Raw genomic sequence first — 13877 nt, 5'->3', positions numbered from 1 at the left:
AACTCACCATATTCTATGACTCTATGATTCTCTGAATATCTTCTCTAAGAAACTTTTTGATAATGGCAATCAAGCAAAATCAAGAACTTGTTGTTTTCCAGCAAGCAGCGTGTACGTAAGTTGTGGACAGCATTGCATATATTTGGAGAAGCAATGTAGAAGTGGCTGTTCACATATGCAGTTCTTTGAGATGAATTGGTTCCTGCAGCCATTCTGTGACTTCCCTTTAGTTTCAATAATGTGGAGTTTGTTAGCATGCTCTTCTTTACAGTGAGACAAAGATTTTGTTATGATGGTAATTTTCTTCTGGGTTTTTTTGGTTGTTTTAATGGTGGCAGCAGCTTTGACATTACACTCATGCTATAGTTCATTTCAGGCACATTGTGTTCCACTGATCACACTGAGCACAGGAAATGGAGTTATTCCATTGGTGAAATTCCACTGGTGAAACTTATGGAGTAATCTTTTAGTAAAGTTACTTTCTCTTTCGCTATTTAATGCAAGATTTAGCCAGATATTACTGATTAAAGTGAAAAAATGCATAGGTACTAGGTCTTAGCAAACTTAGCAAAGAAAGTGGAAAATTGAAAGTGATCGTACATGGTTTTGTAGATTTCAAAGAGGCTTGTGTTGCATATTCTTTTAATTGTTTTAGAAAAGTATCCCATAAACTGAAAGAGCATTAGCATGGATTTTATTACCTAATGCTTGTTGCCATGTAACTGGATGCTTACAGTGAACTGGATTCTCTTAAAGATTTCTTTACTACCCTGAACAAATAAACACTACCTTCATTACAAAGTAAGGAGTTATTAAAGAAGGAATTTAGTAAGATGTTTCCAGTGACTTTTGGGTTGCCCTGACTCAAGGTAAAATAATCGAGTAAAATAGGTATTAACAAGCTCATGACTTGTCCCAGAGTATAGAATATTCCTGAATTTCTTCAGAAAGGATGAGAAGTCCTTTTCCATGTATATCAGAATTGTACATACATGGGCAGTCATGCTTAACTCGTTTGTACTGCATGAGTAAAACTCTCTAGATTTGGTTATTTACAATCCTCAGCAGCTAAGGAGACTGGGCATGTGACACACTTACTCCAGGGAACATTGTGACAGAAACAAAAACTTTAATGATAGCTTATAGAGAACCTTATAATAATTCTATTTATTCTCTTTCCTACTGTTCCCTACTTGAATAAAGTAAGCTTTACTTTTTTCCTAACAAAAGAAAAATGGGTAAGCTTATACTGTCATCTGAAATATCTGTAACACAAGAGAGTGCAATTCAAGCATTAGTTGAATTTAGCACTGAAGAACATAAAAACTTGAACTTCTGAGACGGAAATAAAATTATTTTTACAAATACCTAATGTGTAATAGATATTGTGATAATTTATTTATATTTAAGGGTTGAATACAAACCAAGGAATCAGTAAGGAAAGAAAGCAAGAACAGGAGGCAGGAGAGTAGCCTGTGAGTTTTGTTTGCAGTTTGGGAATTTAATGAAACTTTTGCTCCTTTACTTGTAGCTGTCTTTTGCAATGTTTTTGCTTGGCCAGATTTACTGTAGACTTTGTGCTATGTGTGTAATCCTGCTGATTTCAATTAAATTACCATGGCATAAAATTGAATATACATATTAGAGAACCAGGATCTAGGGCCCTTTATCAATTTCACCTGTGGAAATTGTCTTAAAACTTGTACATGTGAAGCTCTTCAGGCACTGTGCAGACATTTAAAGTGTGGGGACACCTTCTCAGGAGCACAGCTGTGCAGCATCCAGATTAGACCTGGCTGTCATTCTGTCAGCTGCTGGTACACACAGAGGAGATGATCTGCCCATGCTGGCAATACTTCTGCCTGTCTGAAGTCAATTGCCCAGCCCACAGAGATTAACATGTCACAGAAGCATGGTCAACCACACCATGAAATGTTTTCTAGTAATTCTGAAAGCAATATTGAGAATTTAGGTAACTTTGGCACATGATGATTATATAAGGATGGCCACTTAACACAAGTAGATATGTGACCACAGCATGAAGGAAGCAAGGACAACTTTTACTATCATTTTATTTTGTATATCTTTCCCTACCTCACTTCAAAACCCCCAGTATTTGAAGTTGAATTGTTTTTTTAAAATGTGCTTAGATGAGATGACTTGCTGAATATATTTGACAATTATGTAAAACTATTCTCTAATCATTGATTTTGTTGCTTCTAGGCAGTTTTTATGGATGTAGATATATGTGAAAATAGTAATATATGAAACTTCTTTAAAAATTTTGATGCTGGAATCTCATATTAAAGCTCTTCTAAGTCCAATTAAAGATATTTAAAGAGAGAAAGAAAAAATGCAAAGACCATTCTTGCATTAGAAGTTAGGATATTAGTGTAAAAATGGAATAAATTTTATAAAGTTAGGGTAGTAATGTAGTGAATGCAATTAAAAAGTGTATTATCATCCAGAAGATGTTTTTCTGAGAGGAGTGCATATGTGTAGCAATTGGCAGGTGATTTCCTTTCTAAAAAAATATTAGAATGCTTTGGCATGGAAAGAGAGGTGCTCATGGCTTAAGTTTGTTCTGTTGCTGGAAAAAGATCAACAGTTTACTCTGATAGCCTTCAAATCTGTGCAGTAGATTCTTTGATAAATAAAGATAACACATGAAATAAACAAATCCCCAAGAAATACCTTTGAATTAATTTGGTTTCCTTGTCTCAGTTGGAAGAATTTTGGCTGCAAATATCCTTCACTCAGACTGCGTATGGGTCTAATCTTAGTTTCAAAATGTGATGAGAATGTTGTGATATTGTCTACCTGTTTACCACTGTGGAAAAGAAACCTGATGTGTGGTTCAGCTAGCTGCTTATCTGTATTAAATAAAAAAATTTCAACTTTGTTTTATGACAAAATCAGCCAAAAATTTGCGTACTAGTAGGAGGTAAGGAAAAATCTGAGGCGGAGGTGGGGTTGTCAATGATTTGGCCTATATTTAGGGGTAAGACCCCAAAAGTTTTGCCAGATTGTCCTTCCTTACTGGAAAAGGGAATATTACTGTCTTGTGTACACTAATTAATTTGAATGAGAATAAACAGAAATGTTATTGAGGACTAAGAATCCATAATTTACTTACACTGTTAGAAAACTTGTTAAATGCAGAGGCTGAACTTTGTGGAAGTAGAGCAGGGATATCATTTTACAAAGGTAATCCAGCAGTTTGAATTTGTTTTACATACCTGACAATATCTTTTTAAAAGAAATGTGTATGCAATTTATTGTGTTAATTTCTAACTGTAGTGTGAACAGTCCGTGCAACTTTAAAAAAGGTCTGTCAAATACATCCAGGTACTGTGATATTGTTAGTGGATATCCTGTAAGTGGTTCCTGAGAAGGGACTGTAGTGTTGGGCTCTCTTTTTTGTCTTCAAGTTCACATTTGCTCTTCTTACTCTCCACTAATAGGTAGCATAGATCAGTCAGTGTTAAAGGAGTTGCCTCCTGAGCTCCTGGCAGAAATTGAATCCACCATGCCACTTTGTGAACGTGTGAAAATGAACAAGCGCAAACGTAGCACAGTTAATGAGAAACCAAAATATGCTGAAATCAGTTCTGATGAAGACAATGACAGTGAAGAAGCTTTTGAATGTAAGTAGTACATCATTCTGTTCCTTAAGCTAAAGAAAGCTAATATTTTGTTTTTACAAAAAGATACACATTTTCTTTTAAGTTGGCTTGTCCTAAAACATATGAAAACAAGTTTGCTGTCCTGACAACTGTTTGGCCAAGAACCCTTGTTTTTCTTTTTAAAGAAAAATTACTTGATTTCCATTTGCCATTCAAGATGAAAATCAGTTAGTTGTTAAATTTGTTTTCCTGATTACTTTATTGGGAGCCGCTACCTAGGTATTTTTTTTTTGCTTTCAGTTTTAGCATGAAATGTTTTTAACAAATCAAATTAAGGAACATATCCTCTAAAGAAGTGCAGAAAACTTACATACAAATGTATGCCAAGAAAAATGTCATTAAATAAATTTTTAAGTTATTCTTAGTTTTACTGATACAAAATGTGAAGGATCCTGTCTTGAATTTTTCTGACATGATGAACTGAGACTATTACTGCACAGAAGTCTCTTTAAATATTTCTTCTAGTATTTCTCTGTCATATTGCTTGAAAAACTGGAGTTGTTTTTGATGGATTCTCAAAATACCATGTGCTAATGATGAATTAACTGTTTTCAAAGGAAGAGAGGAAGCTTCTAGTTAGAATTTTGCTGTGCAATCAGTTAAAGTTCCTAAGTCAAAAAAATTGTTATTTGCCTGTAAATTAGGAAGACAATTCCTACTTGTTAATAAGGGTACAGTTAGTTTGTCTCTGTGGTCATACACTTAGCCAGCACTGAAAATGAACTGTTGCAACAGAGGGAATCAGTTCATTCTGAGTTAGTATCAGTTCATTCTGAGCTAGTATCTTAGCTGTGTAACGGTGCAGGGCTACGGGAGAAGTGCCTGTGGCTGTTCACCTGCAAAGGAATCTTACATATAAGGGTTTTTTCCCAAGTTTAGATGCTTTGCACCCCTGTTTATATAAACATCTTAGTGAACTTTTCTAAGTTCATGGTGTTTTCGTTTTTAGTATTTCTTAAGGTCCAAAAGAGAAAGATTTGTTTCTTCCGCTTTTTAATACGTTTCAGGTTCTTATCCAACAGATAGACAGTACATGTCTATATACACATACATGTCAAAATTATAGTAGTCATATGTCTGATCTTTATCAAAGAAACAGAAAAGAATGTGCTTTTGTTGATTTGTTTTCCCTTTTAATTATAACTGAATAATGATGCTTTGTCTGTGAGTGTGACATCTTGAGGTAAATTGTGGTCAGTCAGGATTATGGCAAAGGATTAATGATGATTTGCTTAATTCAGGATTCTGTATTCTCTGTTTACCATATCATATCACCTGTTTATGATGTAATAATCTGGAACAGCGAATTTAAATAAATGAATTAAATAAAGAAAATTATTTAAGTTGGTTGGGAATGGAGAGAATTGTCAAGAATTTCAGATACCTTAATCTACATAATAGCCATAGTGACTTTTGAAATTCTTAAATATAAAATTAAACAAGTTAAGGAAAACTTTCACAGTAATTATATGCTTTAAAGGATTGTAGTTTCATTATATCTGCTCAGAAGATCTGGCCATCATTTTAAACAATTCAGTGAGTACGTCTGTCTTTAAAATAAATTACAACGTTTCTCAAAGAAAACTCTAGAACTGAATTAAATTTAAAACAAGACGAAATGATCAAGAGAGTGAAAGATTTGTGACAAGTACACTGGATAGGTTTGTGTGGTTACAAATACGTGTTTCTGAATTATTCTGATTGCCTAAAACTGAACTTTTGGGAGCATTTGGAAGGAAATTACGTGTTTATATTCCAAGTAGTATTTATTTATGTGTAAAATCAATAATCTGTCTTAAGATGTTATTAAAACTTAAATTTGTAGTGAATTTTAGTGACTTCAAAATAAATTTTGTAGAGCAGTGATGGTGAATGGCTGTTCCCATGTTCATATTATTTGTCTTGGAGAGCCAGCAGAATTGTAGCACATTCTGTTTTCCCATGCAAAACAATATTGGAAGTTGCTTTTCTCATGGAGATGTAGCTGGGGTCAGAATTCATCCCACAGAGCTTGAAGTGTTACAGATGATTTGTAAACTGTGGAGACAGATTTCATCTGCCTCCACATGGGGTACCTCTCATGGGGTAAAGAAATCAGTTGTGTAAAGCCTTTTCCCATAAACTCTTACTTTCTTCTCCAGTACATTTACTCTAGGTATCACAGAATGGTTTGGGTTGGAAGTGGCCTTAAATGTCATCTAATCCCAACCCCCCTGCCATGGGCAGAGATGCTACAACACTAGACTAGGTTGCTCAAGGCTCTGTCCAGCCTTGAATGCTTCCAGTGATGGGGCATCTACAACTTCTCTGGGCAACCTGTTCCAGTGCCTTCACCACCCTCACACTAAAGAATTTCTTCCTGACATCTAATCTTAACTCACTCTCTTGAAGTTTAAACTTTTTACCCCTTGTTCTATCACTTCATGTCCTTGTAAGAGTCCCTCTCCAGCTTTGCTGTAGATAGACTCCCTTTAGGTACTGGAAGGTAAGGTCTCCCCAGAACCTTTTCTTCTCCAGGCTGAAGGACCCCAACTCTCAGCCAGTCTTCATGGCAGAGGTGCTTCAGCCCCCTGACCATCTTTGTGGCCTCTTCTGGACCAGCTCCAACAGATCCATGTCCTCCTTATGTTAGGGGCCCTAGAGTGATGCAGTGGGGTCTCACGAGAGCAGAGTAGAGGGGCAGGATCGCCTCCTTTGAACTGCTGGCCACTGGTTTGGATGCAGCCTAGGATGCAGTTGGCTTTTTGGGGTGTAAACACACTTTGTTAGATTTTGTCCAGCTTTTCATCCACCAGCACCCCTTAGTCCTTCTCCTCAGGGCTGCCATCAATCTATTTTCCACCCAGCTTGTGTTTGTGCTTGGGACTGCCCTGACTGATATTCAGGGCCTTGCACTTGGCCTTGTTGAACTTCACAAGGATCGCACAGCCCCACCTCTGAAGCCTGTCCAGGTCCCTCTGGATGGCATCCCTTCCCTCCAGTGTGTTGACCGCACCACACAGCTTGGTGTCACCAGCAAACCTGCTGAAGGTACCCTTGATCCCACTGTCCATGTCACCAGCAACAGTGTTAAACAGTGCTGGCCCCAGTACTGACCCCTGAGGACAGCACTTGTCACTGGTCTGCACTTGGATGCTGAACCATTGACCGCAACTCTTGGAGTGTGACCATCCAGCCAATTTCCTACCCACTGAGTGGTCCAAGATGGCCCTACATTTCTTTTGTCACAGCTAACTCTCTCAACCATTTCAGACAGTGCTAGTAGCTCCAGCATCAAGGAGATGACTCTACTTCTCCAGAAACAAGTCTGATCCAGAAGCAGCACAGCTCTAAGTTTGAACTGAGTTATTACCCTAAATTACTTAGACCCCTCCGTGCAAGAGTTTTGTATTATATATTTTGAATTGGGAGTACTCTAGGGTCCATTGCAGAGCAGAGTTATTGTCTCAGGGGTTTTTTTTTATTATTTCCACCAAATATCTGTAGAGAATATTCATCCCAGCTTCTTCAACATTCACTTTTGCAGGGCTTTTTGGTCTTTCCTGAAAAGCAGTTACAATAACCTTCTGTGATGCTGATTTGCGCTTTGGCCCAGAATTGTGACTCCAGCTTTCTCCTTGACATGAATTTCCTGCAATATATGCTAAGACAAAATCTTAGATGTTTGGCAAAACAGAATATCTTAAAGAAAATACATTGCAAAGTCTTATAGGTACTTGGTGTGCCAAATGGGCAAAGCAATCACTGAACTGGAACATGAACATCCAGAAAGAGTTGCAGTTTAGATAACTTAAAAAATTATCTCAATGTTCTGTCATGAAAGGATGAAACTTATCTGGATTTGTTCCACTTCCCTTACTTTGGTTAAAAGGACAAATGCTCTGTAAATTTTATTTTATTTGATGTTTTCTGGTATCTTTGCTAGTTTCATGGGAAAAAAAGTTAGAATAATCTAAAGTAGCATTATATATAGTAGTTTTAGAGTGTTTGCTTGATTTACTGACCAACTATACAAGAGTGTTTTAACTTGCAAATCATAGAATCATTTAGGTTGGAAAAGACCTTTAAGACCATGAAGTCCAACACTACAACTAATGCTGCCAAGTCCACCATTAAACCATGTCCCTAAGCAACACATCTACACATCTAATAAATGTTTAAGAATGTTCGATTTTGAGCTATTAAAAGTTTTGTACTTAAAATGAAAACGCGTTTCATTTCTAGCTTCTCGTAAAAGACACAAAAAGGATAGAGATGAAGCTTGGGAGTATGAAGAACATGACAGAAGAAGTTCTGGTGACCACAGGAGAAGTGGTCACTATCATGAAGGAAGGAGGATTTCTGGTAGTGGCCGTTACCGTAATCGCAGTCCCGATGACTCTGATATGGATGATTATTCTTCTCCCCCTAGCCTCAGTGAGGGTAACTGATCACTTTAAAAATTTAATTTTATTCCATAATACTAGTGACTTTTTAATGGATATGTTAAACATTTTAAAATAAACATAATTAGACACCATGTTGAATGCAATTGTAAGAAATATAAAGAATCCTTTATTTAATTTTTTGAGAAAGTGTTTGCCTCACTCTTTCTTCTCTTAATTAGTGGCTAGAAAAATGAAGAAAAAAGAAAAACAAAAGAAGAGGAAAGCTTATGAACCTAAGCTTACACCTGAAGGTAATTTTAGAAGATTTATTTTCCATGGTTTGTATTTTCTGTTTTGTATTTAAAATAATTATTTATTAATTTCTTTTTTTTCACCAGAAATGATGGATTCTTCAACATTCAAAAGGTTTACTGCTTCGATAGAGAATATTTTGGAAAATCTGGAAGATATGGATTTTACAGCTTTTGGTAATACATCAGAAATTTTCAAAATGCTTTCTCCAATAAGAAACACAAGAAGCATAAACAAATTGTATCTAAGTACTCGAGTCTGCTTCTTGGTGATTTAATTACATGCAATACTTGTTAGGGCACACTGGATTTATATGGCTTCCGCCTTGAGTGGTGGCGTTTACTTTTCCAATTTCAATGGCCTTTTACCCGACAGATTCTGATTATTCAATTCAGGCAGCAGAATCCTGATGCTTTTATAGCTGAGATACAGAATCACCATGTGTTCCTTATCAATTTCAGTGGAAAAAAAGCCCACTTTGCATAAATGTCTGAGGAAGTAGTCCATGTTAACCAGGGTGACTTTCTATTGAAATGGATAATGGAGTATTCATTAATTTTTTTTCTACCATCTTTGTCACAGGATTAGAACAAGGGGAGGGACGTAGTAAACAAATCACTATAGTTTTTAAAGCCATAGTCTATGCAACCTTGGATTTAAAAGTGAAGCCATTGGATCTTTCTGTGTCTGGTAACCTTATTCTTTTCTAGGGGTAAATACAATTGGGAGAGAGTGTGTCTCAAGGTGCTTAATTTCACATGGTTTTTATCTGTTGCTCTTGCCCAGATTTGAACTTCAGGGCTACAATAGTTTTATATTTGTTTTACTGAATTGAAAGTGGTGGCACAAGAGCTGCAATAAATGGTTTTTGCTGTATTAAAAACTTTTCGTGCCTTGTGTTAGGCTCTTAAAGGATGTTTCAGAACCTGTCATATTTAATGACTAGTCATTGTTTCAACACAACCAGAAGTTATCTTTATCAGTCTTCGTTAGATGCTAACTATTTGGAACCATTAGATACTGCCTGTGTGGACAATCAGGTTTTTTTCTTCAGCTGGCTTTTTCATACTGGATGTAAAATACTGTTTTCCTTGAAGTTAAATTAGAAATGTGATTGCTAATTTTTTACCTTTTTTTTCTTTAAAAGGTGATGATGATGAGATTCCACAGGAATTGCTACTGGGAAAACATCAGCTTAGTGAGTTGGGTAGTGAATCTGCAAAAATCAAGGCAATGGGGATTATGGACAAGGTACATCTTCATAATCTACCTTTTTTTTGAGCATAAAATACTGATTAACATGCCACCCTCTTTGGGTTTTCTTGAGGTGGGCACACCTCAAGAAGACTTGAGCTTCTGCTCACTTAGCTGAAGTGCTTAAACAGTTATCACATCCTAACTATTAACTCTTTCTGAAACTGAGACACTTGTGTTGAAAGGTCCATTGGAAAGGTCCTCCTCTATGTGTCAGTGTTGACTATATGCCAATATGTAATACATGTGCCTGAGCAGTGAAATCTAAAATAATTAATCTGCTTTCACAAAAGCACATCAACCTATAGGCTTTGCTCCTTACAGCTGTGTTTGAGCAACTACAGTAAATCAGAACCTGCTGGCAAAGGAAAAAAATCCACCTTTTCTGATATATGTCATTGGTGCAATGTAGATGCATGATATCCAGCCAGCAACAGAGAGTTGCATTCTTCTTTCATCTCTCCAAGGTTCACTCTGTGTGCCTGAGTCTCCTCTCCACTCTGTGTGCCATACTTTTTCCCAGTCAGTTAAGGGGACTTTTGTTGCTGCATACCTCTAGAAACAATGTTCTTGATTTCCTTTTATCTTTCTGGGACTCATGGCTTTGGGCAGTCTTATGTTAAACTCTGTGCTTGCTCTGGACGATTCCAAACTTCTTTAATCTAAAATTTAGGTATTCTTCCTGGACTTTCCTTCAATCTCCCTACTTTTCTTTGTAGTCTATTGGTGGCATCAGTGTTTCTCTTTTGTAATAGTTCTCACCCATAACCTCTGCTCTGTATTTTTTACACATACATACGTACATACACACACATGCTTCCAAAAGTGAGTAGTAGTATCTAGATGAGAGAAACTGGCTCTCCTAAAGTTTAGCATATTCTGCAAATTATTTAATCATAATTCTAGAGAAGGCCAGTGAGTTTGAGGTACGTTTTTCAACATGCTACTTCTTTAAAGTTAACATTAAGAATACATTTCCTTTTTATTAGCACTCAAGTATCAAGGAATTTATATCTACTTGTTCACACAGTTTTTATTTTCTCCTGATAAAGGTCAGTCAGACTTCGTAGTTCCTACTTGGATTTGATAGGTTTCTAGTAGCAAGTATGTATACAACAGGTATACAACATTAATGACAATTTAAAAATCTATTTCTGTGGATTTTGCTGGTTGAAAATGCAGTGTAATTGAAATCCTAGAATATATTTTACCTATTTGAGTTTTAGTATCAGCATTCTCTTTATGTCAAATTGGTTACATTTGAGTGATTTGTATTATACAAGCTCTGCCGTCATTCCTTGGCATTCTTTTCAGCAATTTGGAAGCCTTTATGTTCTTGCAGTTGTTTAACATGTTTCTTTTCTTGTTTTAGCTCTCAACAGATAAAACAGTGAAAGTCCTGAATATTTTGGAGAAAAATATTCAAGATGGATCAAAGCTTTCTACTTTACTTAACCATGTGAGCTTCAAATTACGTAATTTCACAACATTATGTAGAGTTTTCTTCACTTGAGTCCTATTTAGTGATAGGTTTAAATACTACGTATGTGTGTGAAAGGGATTTCTGATATAACGTGTGTAATTGAGATTAATATTTGAAGTAAAATTCGGTTGTATTTTTTTCAGGACTAAATATGTTTTACTGATAACTAACAGATGTAATGGGAGCAACTGAATTTTATTTTGTTTCATTTTAGATATTATAGTTTCATCCTGAAATATTCATGGTGATTCTGGTGTAATTTGCACCTTTGGACATTTCTTTTTTATGTGTCCATAAAGTGCCTTACACAATGAAGGAAGTACTCTAGTGTTCACATGGAGCGTATCTTTCTCCTGAGCATTAAGGAGGAAGTGTTTTGTTTAAATCTGTTCTTACACTGCAAAGTTACAGTTGTCAATGTAAATCAAATTAACAGGAAGTTTAATATTTTAGTTTGAGAGGGGTTCCTAAAACTATTAAAAATTATTCCAATCATTGTGGCAAAGAAAGCCTCTGCCAAGGAGTAAGCTGACTACTTTTACAGTGTAGTGAAGATATCCTACCTCCATGTTAATAGTATTTTTCAGAGGCAGAGGATGCTTTAATATTGTTTCCATTTTCAAGATTACTTAGGAAACAAAAATTACTTGGGTTTTTTTTAAGGACTTAATTGTGTAAGGAGCAAGTTACTTGAAGCCACTATGTGAGAAATTTGCAGGGACCTCCTGATTTGCAGATTTCTGTTTATTTTAGAATTAGGTATAGCATGTATATTATGAACTGTGATTCTTGTACTGCAAAAGGAAAAAGTCTTATTTTTACAAAGAAAGCCAACAGTGTTGAACTGTAGTGTCATACAGGCAGTAAAGACTTTTTCTTTGGAGGCTCTATCTGTACCAGAGAAGCTGTGAGAAAATCTGCCTAGTAGTGTTATTATGATATTTAAGTAGGGCTGGATGGTCATAATTAATCTCATGTATGTTCACTTTTATACCTTTTACAAACACAGTAATACAGAGATTCTGTAGCCTGTGTTAAGTCTGAATGGACATATTTGATAAGACGTGTTTTAAACCCATTGATAATAGATGGGTTGGCCTGTGAAGCAGAGAAAGTAGCGTACTTACAGATTTAGTGTGACTTGCGACAGTCTTTTTGTGTAAGAATTCCCTCTAGTGGCAAAAATTGGATTGATGAAAGCAGCAAGTGGTGTCACTGAAGAGAACACCAGATGAATGAGTTTAGATTTTGCTTAACGTATGCTGGTCTTAAATAGAGTGTGTGGCAATCTTCCCTTACAATGCTTCCCAGTGAGACACAGAAAGCTTTTTTTGTTCTAGCAGAAGAATACAGTGAGACATTGAAGACCTGTTACTCGGGGAGATATTCCAACCATGTTGCTAGTAAAACTAACATTACTTGATTTTTAAAACAAACTATTTTTGTATCAAAAAGGAAATACAATATTTTATACATGAGCATATGTTATGGTAAGACTAAAAATGTGACTTCTTGTTCACACTCTTCTGTTTTTCTTTACTGTTGCAGAATAATGACACTGAAGATGAGGAGAGATTATGGAGAGACCTTATTATGGAAAGAGTGACAAAATCAGCTGATGCTTGTCTTACTGCTATCAATATTATGACATCACCAAATATGCCTAAAGCTGTATATATTGAGGATGTAATAGAAAGAGTTATTCAATACACAAAATTTCATTTGCAGAACACTCTATATCCTCAGTATGATCCTGTGTATAGAGTTGATCCTCATGGTGGTTAGTATGCTAACAAGTCTTCCCATGTTAAAAGCTATCAAAACTTAATCTACTGTATGATGACGTAAATTATATGACTTTCTGGAATAAGATTGTAACTTTTATACTGATAGTTCTTTCATACCAAATACAGCATCCTGAATTAATGCATTACATTAGATTGAGAATGATGAAATGTAGAATAAAAAAAAATAAAATTTGCCATCTGAAGAACTCAGTCATACTGCAGCTTGAGTTACTGCAATAATGTCAATGTAACTAAATTATTTAGACTAAAGTATTCAGAAGTTTGACGATGAGCTTTTGTGTATAGTTATTACATGTAGGAATAAGTAATTTCATAGTCATAATCTCCATGTATATAATCATTTACTTCAGGGAAAACTGTTTAGCTTCTAGCCTTTTGTTGCCGTGTTCATACCTATAGATAAATGTATCCAATTTCAAGAACCTTTCTAAAAATCTCAGATCCAGAACTTGGAGCCTATATAAAAATTAATATTATGTGAAATTCCTGCTTTCCAGCTGATTCTACTAAGTAGTTTTTCCAATTGCTTTTACAAAGCTGTAGTCATGCAGTTGTTTTGGGGACTCTTTTTGAGGTTAATCATCTTTCCAGTATTTGTTGTCTGAAGCATTGAAAACATTAATGAATATATTTTTTCATTTTCTAGGTGGTGTTTTAAGTTCAAAAGCAAAACGTGCCAAGTGTTCCACCCACAAGCAAAGAGTTATTGTGATGTTGTATAACAAAGTTTGTGACATTGTCAGCAGCTTGTCAGAGTTACTTGAGATACAGCTTCTCACTGATACAACTATTCTTCAGGTAGGTTTTATCAGAAAAATTTCTGTCCAGGAATGTTAGATTAGCTTTGCTTTTCTTAGAGCAAAGGTGAAGTATGATTGTCTCAGTGATGTGAAGTTTGAAATCAGTAGCAGCTTTTGAATTCTTAATATCAGAGTGACTAGTTTGTTGTGTAGTAGGTAATCTGCAA

General features: G+C 35.7%; 1 protein-coding gene across 7 annotated transcripts in view; it reads left to right on the top strand.

Annotated features, from left to right (window-relative positions):
- NIPBL (NIPBL cohesin loading factor) overlaps window positions 1-13877 on the top strand; it is a 162531-nt gene that overhangs the window by 118313 nt on the left and 30341 nt on the right. For all 7 annotated transcript variants that reach the window (XM_064643011.1, XM_064643017.1, XM_064643014.1 and 4 more), the window contains 8 exons: window positions 3465-3647; window positions 7911-8108; window positions 8293-8364; window positions 8452-8541; window positions 9513-9616; window positions 10992-11078; window positions 12651-12882; window positions 13557-13708. In XM_064643011.1, the coding sequence (XP_064499081.1) occupies window positions 3465-3647; window positions 7911-8108; window positions 8293-8364; window positions 8452-8541; window positions 9513-9616; window positions 10992-11078; window positions 12651-12882; window positions 13557-13708 (1118 nt within the window). The remainder of the gene's footprint in view (window positions 1-3464; window positions 3648-7910; window positions 8109-8292; window positions 8365-8451; window positions 8542-9512; window positions 9617-10991; window positions 11079-12650; window positions 12883-13556; window positions 13709-13877) is intronic.

Source organism: Pseudopipra pipra, chromosome Z (assembly GCF_036250125.1).
Source record: "Pseudopipra pipra isolate bDixPip1 chromosome Z, bDixPip1.hap1, whole genome shotgun sequence".
Classification (NCBI taxonomy): domain Eukaryota; kingdom Metazoa; phylum Chordata; class Aves; order Passeriformes; family Pipridae; genus Pseudopipra; species Pseudopipra pipra.
This window is presented reverse-complemented; position numbering and strand designations above follow the sequence as displayed.